Consider the following 13,144-nt stretch of genomic DNA (forward strand, 5'->3'; position numbering starts at 1 on the left):
AAAAGTCTTGAAACTATTGATTGAAGCCAAAACTCATTGGAAAAATGTTTACTGAAGCATCAAATCAAGTGAGAAGAAGCCTTTTCTCTACCATCAGTGGTCGAGGCATGTTAAGATAGAGGAGGGGACATTAAATCCTAAACTCAGGACAAAAAAAATAAGTTACAAAGCCAATTTCCTTAACTCACATCAACCTGTGTTTAGTTTTAAAACAGCTGATGCTGAAATTGACATTTCAGTTACACATAATCTTAAGTTGACGTCAACCCAACTCTTCAAAATAATGTTTGCAACTTTAAACGGTTACCCAGACCAGCCAATTAGATTTTAATCTTGCATCCATGAACTTAATTAAGACCTGGGAATAGGTTCCTTCAATGATTTTTCAGACCACATTGAAAATTTTACAATGCAAGCAGTATTATGTTCCACCCAAATCTAATTAGCCAATAGAAGGTGAAGAAAGGGCAGGAGACTCCATCCAGAACTGCTTCACATTAGCTCTGTGTATTCTCTTCAGTTTGCTGTAAACCAGATTTGTAACATGATTCCAACATGACACTGGATACAGTCGCTCTACAAATAAACCCAGAACTATAGTTCAGTATTTAAAGCTTCAAACAGACTTTTTATTTCCTCTGTCTTAATGACCCCTCCCTTTTGTATCACCAAGACTGTCTTGTCTTTGATAAATTCATGCTCAATATTTAATCATCTTGTAATGAAATGTTAAATGATCGCATCAAAGTGTCTGCAGCTTGCAGTGAAATATTAGCCCTGACATTGTTATTAATGCGCTGAACATTTGACTCAGATGTTCTTTGAGAAAAAAACTTTTCCATGTTTCTAGCCTTGTGAAACCATCTTTACTGTTTGAGGATCAGCTCTGAAGTCACATGAATTTTTTTTTTTTAAACAATACTAGGAGAAGAAAGAGGAAGTACAGAGTGGAATATGTGTATTTCCGAGTTAAAAACCAAGGTTGAGTGATTGAATGAATATAACAGCATATCTTTGGAAAGTGTTTGATTGTAGCAAGCGGAGAGAGGCTGACGAAGCATGACTGCCTTCAACTGATGCAAGCCTTTGTTACCGTGGAACAAGTCTGAGAGAGAGAGACGGAGAAACACAGATTCCAAGAGGCTTAGACAGAACTGCATGAAGAGAAAGCAAAGAATCAGCAAAGGGAACAAAGAGAGATACAGAGAAGATCCTGTCAACCCTTCAAAGCAGAGATTTTTTTTTTTTTTTTTGCTATCATGAAAATCAGAATCATCAAACTTCTGATTTCACTTCTCAAATCTTTCACTTCTAACAATTCAACCAATCATGGTGCTTTGTTTCATTCACCATTGCCTGAATGTTTGAAGTAATAACTGCAAAATTTGTATTGTCAGATATGAGTATTATTAAATTTTCCAAATGCGGCAGCTGGAGTATGCTTCATCTACAATTAATTTAATTTAAACATACCAAACCAAATTGAAAGACAACTGCCAGTGCAAAGTGGTTTGCAGAGAAATGTGATTTCTGGAAAGTTAAGTCCATCCATTCATTCTCTATACACCGCTTTATCCTCACTGGGGTCGCGGGGGGTGCTGGAGTCTATCCCAGCTGACTCGGGCGAAGGCAGGGGACAGACAGACAATCACACTCACATTCACACCTACGGGCAATTTAGAGTAACCAATTAACCTCAGCACATTTTTGGACTGTGGGAGGAAGCCAGAGTACCCGGAGAAAACCCAGGCATGCACAGGGAGAACATGCAAACTCCATGCAGAAAGATCCCAGGCCCACCCCAGGATTTGAACCGGGGATCTTCTTGCTGCAAGGCGAAAGTGCTAACCACTACGTCGCTGTGCAGCCCGGAAAGTTAAGTGATAATCTCAAACATATTGAAACATCTGAACGTGTAACTTTGCTGCCGCTCATGAACTCACAAAGAGCTTTTACCCAAGCAATGGTTTCAATTAAGCAGCTATGTATGTTTATTTTATGTTTTTAGGTGAAATTTGAGATACATGTAACCATTCAAGACATCAGTGACATCAGATTTATTGTTTGTAACTGAGGAAGACACAAAATCCCACAATTCTGCACAAATTAAGCACCTTTAGGTCTGTGTTCGTCACTTTATTTAAATGGGATTCATTTGAAAAGGAGGAAGTAAACTTTTTGCTCTGCAGTTAAATCGTTGAAAACACATAAATCCAATTTACAGGTAATATAACTGAAAATAAAATGGTGATAATGCAGTAAGAGGTGTTTATGTCCAGTGTGGGACTATTACATTGGAAAACAATTGGCTTGGCTTTTTAAATTACTATTTCAATTTTCAATCATGGTTTGATTTGGTCTAAACTATTTTGCTTAAAAAATTCTTAGGTTTCAGGTTTAGGAAAAGAAAAGTGGAAAATTAAATTGACCCTTTCACATGTGCAACAATTTTTTCCTGAATTTTTAATCACAACTGCCTTTAGGAAACTGTTACGGCCCAGCCTCTAGTGTCAGCCTGGTTTAACAAAAACAACCAGATGTCATTGATTTGGCTGGAGGAATTTATTGCTCAGAGATTAAATCAACATGAAAGCGATCAAACAAAGGAAAACAGGACTGGTTGATGTTGCTGAATCAATGACCCAAATAAAACCAAAGGCTAACGGAGTTCTCAGCTGCACTAAGGAAAAAATACACTAAAACTCCTCCGCCAAACCTCAACACAACAGCAACACCCCCAAGAAACAACAGAAACTAATACTAATGAGAGCAGAATTAACTAAATTAAGCGGGTGCCTCAAAACATCCATCCATCTGTTAGCTACACACCGCTTAATCCTCATTAGGGCTGCAGGGGGCTGGAGTTTATCCCAGCTGACTGAGGGTGGAGGCAGAGTACACCTGGACAGGTCACCAGTCTGTCACAGGGCTACATATAGAGACAAACAAGCACAAACATATTCACACCTAGGGGTGATTTAGAATTATTAATTAACCTGAGGATGTTTTTGGATTGTGGGAGGAAGCCAGACTACCTGGAGAAAACCCACGCATGCACAGAGAGAACATGCGAACTCCATGCAGAAAGATCCCAGGCCGGGATGCAAATCAGGAATCCTCTGGCTGCAAAGTGACGGTGCTAATCCCCGAGCCACTGTGCAGCCTGCCTCAAAACATACATGACAGAATAAGACACAGGACTCGAGTATAGCTTCTTGCTGAATTAGCGTTCTGCTAACAGAAGCTATATTTCTAAGTAACCCCCCCTTTGGTGGCTACAGAACACACCCACAGAAAACACAATAACAAGCAGCACCAGGGCAAGCTGTTCACATTAAATACCAGCCACCCTGACTGAGAGTTTGGTTGAGGTTTTTTATCTGGTGTGGTGATTGTTAAGGTTTAGTGGGCGGAGGAGTTGTGGTTGTAAACCAATCCAGTGGGTTGGGAGGTGGGAAGAACCAGGGCTGAGAGTCAGTCTGGAGCTCCAGGACAATCACTCCTGATGTCTGTCAGGTGGATCTGAAGCTCGGTCTTCAGCCAGCTGTGATCAATACAAGCTCCACAAGCCGTCTACTCACACAGAGGCTGCATGAAGTCCATTACCAACCACATTACCACCAGAGGAATAACAGAAACATTTAGAGATTTTACATGACTGCAAAAGGTCGCCTACATTTGCACTGGCTGGTTTAACCTCTTAAACTGTCCACTAGTATTGATGTTTTTCTGGTGCAAAGTGGAGGATTCAGGTTTGTGCGACAAGACGAAGAATCAGAAAATAGCGTCTTAATAACTGGCAGGTCTCCATCTGCTCCTCACACCTGAAGAGTCTCACTGTGTACAGATGGAATCCTATAATATCAGTGATAAGCTAAAATATTCAACAAGAATCACAGCCGCTAATCTTACTGTCCCATTAAAAACATCCAGCTCATTTTCTAGAAGCTCTTTCTATTTCTGTATCACTATCAAGTCTTTAGACTGCCACTCAGACTTTAAAGACACAAACCCCAAAGAGATATTTCTTGGAAAAATATCAAATCTTGACAAAAGGATGGGAGAAAATACTCCTGAGCATTATGCAGACTTTAAGGAATGCTTTGCAGCAAAGAAATAAATAACGAAAACACACAGATGATCCTGCTGCACTTATGAATGTGTTTGCAGTGGGAATATCCACCAGAAGTCCTCCTTTGAGATATTTATCACTCCAGAGCCACATTAGCGTCTCCCTATGAAAGCATCAGAGAGGTCACGGAGGAGTCCAGCTCATTTTCTACATCTCTGCCTCAAAATCAACCATCACTCAGCCCGTTGACCTTCCTGAGCTTTGCGAACTTTTTCCTTGCGGCCCAGCAGTATTGACTTTTCTCAAATAGGATCACAGATACACATGATACACTTTAGGTAATAGTGAACACAAGGCCACAGGCTTAATGTCTCAGAGAAAGAGCTAATACAATCCACAAGTGTTTTTGCAGTGCATTGTCATTTTTTTCTTTCACTCACTTACAGCTATGGTTACAGCTGAGCAGCATCATCAATTATTGGAGAGCAATCTATCATGTCTTCCTGAATTCCTTGTACAATTTTTTCAGTACACAGAAGGTTATTTCACTAAAGGTGCCGGTGAAACCAATTTGCCAGCTGATGTTGTTCTCTCTAATGTTTTAAAATGCAATTTTGTGCGCTTTCCCCTCTAAGCACAGTCTTGATTTAATAGAAACCTGTTGGCTCGGGGTTTTATAAGCTAATTGTTGTTCAGAACACCTGCAGAGTGCCTGTGCTTCCCTAATTGGTATATAAAATATCCAGGAAGGTCACATTAGAGCCAGCAGCAGTTAAAGCTTCCATATAACACCCATGACCGTACCAACACAGTCCTCCTCAGCTCGAGCTCTACATCTAATTGCAGAGATCAGTTGTAACTGCAGCATAAACTAACTTCAAGTGGATGCAGCCTGAAGCTTATCCATGCAAATTAGGAAATCTGTGTCACTTTGCAAGAGTAATGGTCGTTTTCAAACCAATTTACCTCAAATGCATGAAATGTCCTTGCTTTATGCTTCACTCTCTTGAAAGTTAAAAGTAGAATTCATGCTGTATCCAAAAAATTAAAGCAAGTAAAATCTTAGGTCTCATGTCTACAAGCAGGAAGTCTCTCTTTCACTTTAATTGCTTTGAATATTTTGCTCTTTAACATAGTCAGAGGTATAATCAGACTTTCTAAGGAGCTGAGGTGAAAAAGGGAAAAATCAGTGAATGATGTAAGATAGTACAGGAATGAATAAAAGTACTGGGGTGTTACGTGAACATTCATATTATTTCTAACCCGAAACTCAGAAAAAAACTTTTTAGCCGAAACTGATCTGTATTTTGGTGTATAAATATGTTACATAAGTTAGTTGTTGGGCTGCACAGTGAGTAGTGGTTAGCACTTTCGCCTTGCAGCAAGAAGATCCCCAGTTCAAATCCCGCAGTGGGCCTGGGATCTTTCTGCATGGAGTTTGCATGTTCTCCCTGTGCATGCGTGGGTTTTCTCCGGGCACTCCGGCTTCCTCCCACAGCCCAAAAATATGCTGAGGTTAATAGATGACTCTAAATTGTCTGTAGGTGTGAATGTGAGTGTGATTGTCTGTATATGTAGCCCTGTGACAGACTGGTGACCTGTCCAGGGTGTCCCCTGCCTTCGCCCGAGTCAGCTGGGATAGACTCCAGCACCCCCCGCGACCCTAGTGAGGATAAAGCGGTGTATAGAGAATGGATGGATGGATGGAAGTTAGTTGTTTCGATTGAAACAGTTACTACTGGTGCAAAGGTCAAGCTAGTAGTAGTAGTTTGAGGATCTGGAACATTTAATAGTGAGAAACATGAAAAAATAGAACATTTCTGTAGGGAGGCAATTATTTTTTTCAATAAATCTTTAATAAATCATCATTTAAAAACTGCATTTTGTGTTTTGCGGGTTATCTCTGTCTGATATTCAACAGATATAAATATTAGTTTGATGATCTGGAGCATTTAATAGTGAGAAGATTTCTGTAGGGAGGCACTGAAAACAGTATTGTAACAGAACTGCACTTTTGGATATTGCACATTGCATTACCACCACTTCACATGGAATCTAATTGGTCTTCTCTGTCTCCTGTGCAGTATGGCATCAAGAAGAAGGAGGAGAAGGAAGCCGAGGCAGCAGCTGCTATGGAGCAGGCCTCCGAGGGCAGCCTCACCCGCCCGAAAAAAGCCGTTCCCACCGGCTGCGGCGACGAGGAGGAGGAGGAGAGCATCGTGGATACGGTCATGAAGTTCATCCCGGCGCCGCTCATGGATATGTTCAATAAAAAGTAACGGTGTTTTGGGTGAAACGTGATTAACTCCTTCATCTTATCAATGCTGCCCCACCCCAACCTGCAGTCACACCTCTCTTCACCTCCCTCCCACCCCTTCAATCCAACTTCTAAGTGTCCTGGAGTTGTCCAAACGTGCCATGACTTTGTCCTTGAGTTAAGCTGTCTGATCTCGCACAGTGATTCGTGCTTTTTAACATCTCAAACAGAGATAAAGAGTACGCAACACTTTCTCAGATCTAATGTCTTTACTTCAAGGCAAACTGATGCCATGTTTTCAAAACTGTCCAGGACTTAGAATCAGACCAGATATCACCCATCATCCACCTTTTTGTTTGTAAATAGCCTCGGTTATATAAAAAAGAGTAATATATATGAGTGAAATATGACATATAACAAGATGACTAAGAGTATAAGCCATATTTTTAACCTTTAAGAAATTATCCAAATCATATCAAAATTTGATTAAATTTTCCTGTTGTGTTCTTGCTAATATTTGATACATACAGTGTATATAAATACTTGCATTTTTATTGGTTCTCCGTTGTGAGGATTCACCCCGTAAACTGTCCCTCATGTTCTCACTGGTTTACTGTGAATGTGTAATGTGAGCACTGGTGAGGTCAAAGCAACATCTGTAAGCCAGAAAGTGAAGGAATTCTTTTGAAATGAGACTTTTTTTTTTTTTGAAATTATGTTTCGTTTGCTCTTTTTTTTAAAGCATGCAGTAAACTGTTGTGAAGTGAAGTACATATATTACCATTTCATTTGATATGATCGAGCAAAATGCATTGATATTTGAGGCAATAACTGGTTTTCCATTTTGATTTTGAGCGATAATTGACTTTGTGTCCAAAATGTTCTTCCTTGGAGAAAACTGTAAATGCTCTCCATACATGAAGTTTGTCTTGAAGCAGATAAAATTCTAAAAATTATCTAAATTCACTGGCTATACATGTTTGTGGTTTAAAAGTTCAGTTTTATGTCCTGCTGCAGGTTATCCGCTCTTGTAATAGGACGTTAAAAGTTCAACCAGGCTAGTAGTTTTTGTATTGTGTTGACATTTTCATGATTTTTTTTTTTTAAAAAAAGACACTTCACAAAACACAACTATGTTGTGAACACACTATATGTGAACAGACAGTGACAATAGTGCAATATATTGTTCGAAATGAAGTTGTCCTGTGTCCGTTGGTTTTACTGATGGGAGTGAAGTCCCAAATCAGCAATAACAGACAATCTTCATTGTTGTGTGTTTAAAGTTACTCCTTAATGTGTTAGTCGGTGTTAAAGACAGGAACGTGTCTACATGCTGTTGTATCAGTGAAGCCTTTGTAGGTCAGACATATTTAATTAAAACCGAGAAAGGAGGGAAGGCGGGACGATTTGTTTAATGTCGGAGAAAAATGTTCAGTTACACGATACGGAACGATGAGCACAACCGGGATTTTGTGTTCAAAAGCAAAGGACTAAGAAATCATGCAGAAAAGAAATGAAACAATGAGCAACTGGGCCCTGCATGAGAGCTCCACGACAAACTTTCACCTGCTCTGTAGGTCTGTCCTGCAGGTAGATGACCATAAATGGCACAAATATTCAAACGAGGATAAAATCAGATTCTTCTCCATTTGCCTTGTTTTATTATTTCTCCTTCATTCCACAGTGTCTTGTTGAACATTCCAGATATTTCAGACATTCCACCAGACTTGTGCTGGTTACACACAGACTTAGATTTACAGTAGGCCTCAGTAAATGCCTTGTTAGCCTTCGCCTCACAATGAATACCTTCGATTTGATGCTCTTGAGAGTGAGTCTAATCTACAGCAAGATTAATGACACAACTTATATACTTTAGCTGCCATGTACAGAAAAAAAAATCCCACATGAAGTCTAGGGGAACTCATAAATGTGCTATTAGAAGTGATCAGTTAAATCTTGTGATATATTTTGCTGGGAAATGTTTTGTGATCCACTTTCGCACCTTCGCTGTAGGTGTGAATCCAGTTCTTTTGCCACATTGTCTGTTTTAATTCAGCTCGGTAATCAAGACTAATGTATTCCTGTGGCGTAGACGAGGGCAACTTAGCCGTTCTCTGTGCTTTGTGAGCTCTGTAATCATGCTGAATGTGTATTAAAAACATCTAAAGGCACAGTGTGGTACGGTCACATGTAGAGCACATTTATTGAAATTCCTGTGATTTTAACGTAACTCGTAAACTGCCTTCGCCAGCCTCAGTGTGTTAGCAGACAGCAGCCGAGCGGTTTGCCGTCACAGAACCACGTTTCATGTAGGTAAACCCATAATGAGAGCAGTCATCCAATCAAACCAAAGAATGGTGGTCGTAGACAAGAGGTTTCATTCCTATTTAGTTCCTGCATATCTTGTTAATTTTGAAATTCTCAGGTACTCTAGCTTTCAGTTGTTAGGTTAACCATAACTAGCCTTCTCTTAGCTACTCCGTAACAACACTTTGATTTCTAGCGGCCTACAGCAACTTTCATTGATGAATATCTCTTGTTTGGCCCGATATTATCCTAGAAAGCTACAATTACTGCCCCTGTGAAGGACTCTCAGCAACATTGTTCAGACGATCCGTGAGTCTTTTCCAAACTGGTGTGTTCTGAAATCGGATCACGCCGTCACATCTCATCCATGAACACCCTCATAAACTCATTCATCACGAATTGATTGCAAATGGCTTTTAGACCACTGCCCAAACAAACTGCCCAAGTCATGCGTAATCAATATTTTGTCGTTCAGTAGACGATGTGTCAGAAACCCGCCGCAGTTTGAAGTCACTCATTTGTGCCGCTCCTGCGTACTGCCATTAATAGGATTAAAAAACTGCCTGAAAAAAAAAATCTAAACGTGGCACTTGACAAATACTCCTTTGATGTGACTTAATGTAACTGTCTGACGTTTCTCTCCTCTTGCATCTGTCTTTATCTGTTCTGTACATGTTGACAAGATGTTTACTCTGGTGCAGTATTTTTGATTTTTTTTTTTCTTCTTTCTCGTCTGTAGCCGGTCCTGTTTCTGTCCTCTGGTGGTTGGTATTTTTAGAAAAAAAACAACAACAAAAAAAATGTTTATTTGGGTGCATTCTTTTGTACTGCAAAAATCTTCTCCCCCCTTCTCTCTCTCTTTCTCTCTCTCCCTATTTGTTGACAAAAAATGTATGCATGCTTATGGTGTGCGATGTAGGCAAGGTTGTTGATATAATCGTTTTGTGTCCTCTCTGTGTTTCAAAGCGCCACCTGTTAGCCTCACTGCATGCCATTTTAGACGAATACTTCAGTCTGTAACTTTCCTGCAAAAATGGAATCACCGCACACTGAGAATAAAGTGATTTCATATAATTTTTCATCGTCTTGTGTTTCTGCATTCAAACGATTCTGCAGCCGGCCTTTGGCTACTGCTACCTCTGTGTAATATTTTTTAAGAAAAAAACTAAATATGGAAGCAGTGGTAGAGACATGTAGTGTATTTCTGGTCTGAGAGGCAGGATCATCCTTGATTTGTGAGACTGAGACGTGGCCTGAAGTCCTGGATCTCATCCATGGCATGGCATCCGTTAAGGAAGTACACTACCGTTCAAAAGTTTGGGGTCACTTAGAAATAGAAGAGCAGTTTTTTTTTCAATGAACATTACATGACATTAATTAGAAATACAGTCTAGACATTGTTAATGTGGTAAATGACTATTCTAGCTGGAAATAGCTGATTTTAATGGAATATCTCCATAGGGGTACAGAGGAACATTTCCAGCAACCATCACTCCTGTGTTCTAATGCTACATTGTGTTAGCTAATGCTGTTGAAAGGCTAAGTGATGATTAGAAAACCCTTGTGCTCTTGTATTAGCACATGAATAAGAGTGTGATTTTTGCCTGGGTGACCCCAAACTTTTGAACGGTAGTGTACGTGCAAAGACCTTCAATGTATATCACATGTTACTGTTTCTGTCAGTCGATCCTGTTTTTCATCTCAACATGACTGTTGTGCATTTTTTCCGTTTCTTTGTTTTTTTTCCTTTCTCAGAAGGAATTTCAACATCTATTCAATAAAAGCGAAAAGGGCTGTAAACAGAATGCAGTGTGTGGTTGAAATGGTGATTGGAGGGAGGCCTGACTTGTGATCAAAGTGACCCAAACGGCGTCTCTCTGTCGTAGCAGTGTGTTTGTCACAAGTGGCTCTGTGATATGGGTATTGGCAAACCTTTTACATCAAACAAATCCAGTGAAAAGATAATGGAGGAGCGCCAAGCACGGATTAAAGGATGGCAGCGACTTCTGAGTTGGGTTTAATTACAGCACAAAAAAGGAGGCTGACATTAAAATAAAAATAATCGATTTGATGCTTTGACATTTTCGATGCTGTTGCGTCACAGGTTTAGTTTGGAATTCAAATGAGGCTCTTCCAGCGTGTCATGTATCTACCTTATACTCTTACATAAGGACATTTCTGTCTTTAAAGGTAAGCTTCTTTTCTGCAGCCTTTACAGAAGCACAATCCTTGCTTTAAAGATGAACATATAACCAAACTAATTCATTTATTCATCTGCTTATATGTTAAGAAATAAGTCTGATACATCCGACACCTCGGTTGCGTTCTGTTGCGTTACAAAAAACACACGTGGTTTGCAGAGCACAAAGGGGACAAAATCTTCCTCTTTGTCTGTTGCAGCAGATGTTGAGTGATTTACGCTCTGCCGGCTTCTCACGCACAAATACCCCCATCGCTCAGACAGGTTGGTATTATTAACGCTTATGGAGGCATTAGCAGCAGCATTAAGATTAACAAATAAATACAATTTCCATATTTGTGCATAAAAAAGCCATAAATCTCATGTTCTGACTTTGAGTTACATGAAGCTAAAATCAACATCTCAAGACTGTTTCATTAGCCACAGCTCAAAGAAGAAAAGCATACATTTACTCAGGCTGGTAGAGATTTTACTCATGTATGCTGTTTCATGTTATCCATCCACTCTGACTCCCATTTGTCAGTTATTGATCACTCACAGCAACACTTCCCTCTATAACCAATACTATAAAAACTGGTTGACGTTTTGCTTTTTCAATACTTGGGTGACATCAGGGAAAAAAGTTGTCCATTATGGATAATGTTTGACAGCAAACAAAAGGTTTGGAAGCAGAGAAGTCTAACCCACTTTCTGTAGTTTTTGAGAAAAATGGATTCAAAGTTTTGTGTTTTCAAGAATAGTCCAACATTTGAAGTGCCACTGTAGTGCTCTATTCAGGCTGTGAGTTAAACCACTTTGCCGTTAAAATCTAGACCATAAAGTATTGCAGAAATTATTTAAACCTCATTTTTTTTCGTTGGTTAGACCGTTCCGCTTATAACCCCCTTAAACAATATCCATTTTTTGTCTGATAGAGGATGTGACATTCTCCAGCGTTCAGATCAAATATCTTCTCATCCACCACCCTAAACTCCAGTTACATTTCACTATTATATCATTAGATTAGACTTCCACAAAGTGAAATTGAAAGACAGAAAATGATAGACAATTACAAAAATAAATGCAGTAAAGACCAGGCTAGCCTGACTTTTCATTCCCATGCACTTATAACAAGAAAAGCACCTCAGAGAGAGCAATAATCTGCCAAGACTGCTCCGTCGTCGTATGATGTGTAGTAGGATCACAATCGTGATCGTCAGGGGGAAGCTGATGTACCCCTCACTTGTTGTCATAGTTACAGTGACGTTGTGATGCAATCTCATAATGATACAGAAATCTTTAACAAATCCATAGATCGAAACTTTAAGTTGCATCACTGCCAAAGTCTAATCACTTAGTCCTTGTGTGATTTCTGACCTTCCTTGAAAATTTCAACCCTATCCATTTGCCCGTTTTTGAATAATGTTGCTAACAGACAGACAAATGTACACAGATCATCACACAGCTCCGCAACATTCTTTGGCAGAATACCAATCTCCATAAACCCTGAATCCAACACTACCCAAAATGCAATGCAATCAGTGGCCTTTAAATGCCTTTTATATGCCTTTTAAAGTGCTATGCGAGAAGCAGGGAGCCATGATGGCATCACTATGACATAATCACGGTGTATTTTCCCACATAATAGAAAGTCAATGAGAGCACTAAAGAGCTGTTTTCATATAAGCAGAGATGTACCAGCTTTACTGGGTAAACTGGATTCATTAGCAGAGCAAGCGGAGTGTCTCTTGGAGCACCCTGAGGACTCATTCATATTAAATTCAAAAAGAGAGTAGGCTGATCTTAAAAATACAATGCTCTGTGCTGTACATGCAATATATAACATGGACCTTTTGATTTATTCTAGTCACCATTACACTGCAGATATCCTGCATGCAACAGAGCCTGATGTTTAATCAGCTCTTTCTTGCTGACAGTTTGCACAGCAGTTCATACAGTATGTCTAGTAGACAGTAATAGCCTGGTTAGTGGTCGCTAAATGACTCCTAATCAACCATCTGGCTACTCCGCCTAATTCACCCTTTGGCCCACTGAACTCACTGTTCTCCATCTTCACTGTTTAGTGGTGTGAAAATCTAAGAGTAAAGGCCAGGCGTAAACTAACTGTGACATCACCCGTTGGTTTCAACGCCGAGAAAATGAAGCCCGGATTTTGCTACTTCCTGGTCGCCGTTTTGGATTTTTTGGAGCCAGTGACGTAAAAAGCGTCATCAAACAGGCTGGACCGGAGAGCAACTAGGGGCAGGATTGGCTGAGGACTCTCTTATCCCGCCCACGTTTTACCGCAGAGGCTTCTGTTGCTGTCTAT

At 39.9% G+C, this 13,144-nt stretch overlaps 1 protein-coding gene and 1 long non-coding RNA gene across 5 annotated transcripts in view; both read left to right on the forward strand.

The window, feature by feature from the left end:
- The window catches only part of LOC110951665 (complexin-2-like), a 71,540-nt gene extending 61,830 nt beyond the window's left edge, over nucleotides 1-9,710 (forward strand). For all 4 annotated transcript variants that reach the window (XM_022194843.2, XM_022194844.2, XM_051954357.1 and 1 more), the window contains exon 4: nucleotides 6,157-9,710. In XM_022194843.2, the coding sequence (XP_022050535.1) occupies nucleotides 6,157-6,351 (195 nt within the window). In that variant the 3' untranslated portion in view covers nucleotides 6,352-9,710. The remainder of the gene's footprint in view (nucleotides 1-6,156) is intronic.
- The window catches only part of LOC127535740 (uncharacterized), a 511,585-nt gene extending 501,144 nt beyond the window's left edge, over nucleotides 1-10,441 (forward strand). The window contains exon 2 of the long non-coding RNA XR_007944587.1: nucleotides 10,175-10,441. This is a non-coding gene — a long non-coding RNA (uncharacterized LOC127535740). The remainder of the gene's footprint in view (nucleotides 1-10,174) is intronic.
- The last annotated feature ends 2,703 nt before the right edge of the window (nucleotides 10,442-13,144 follow it).

This window comes from Acanthochromis polyacanthus, chromosome 10, assembly GCF_021347895.1.
Source record: "Acanthochromis polyacanthus isolate Apoly-LR-REF ecotype Palm Island chromosome 10, KAUST_Apoly_ChrSc, whole genome shotgun sequence".
Classification (NCBI taxonomy): domain Eukaryota; kingdom Metazoa; phylum Chordata; class Actinopteri; family Pomacentridae; genus Acanthochromis; species Acanthochromis polyacanthus.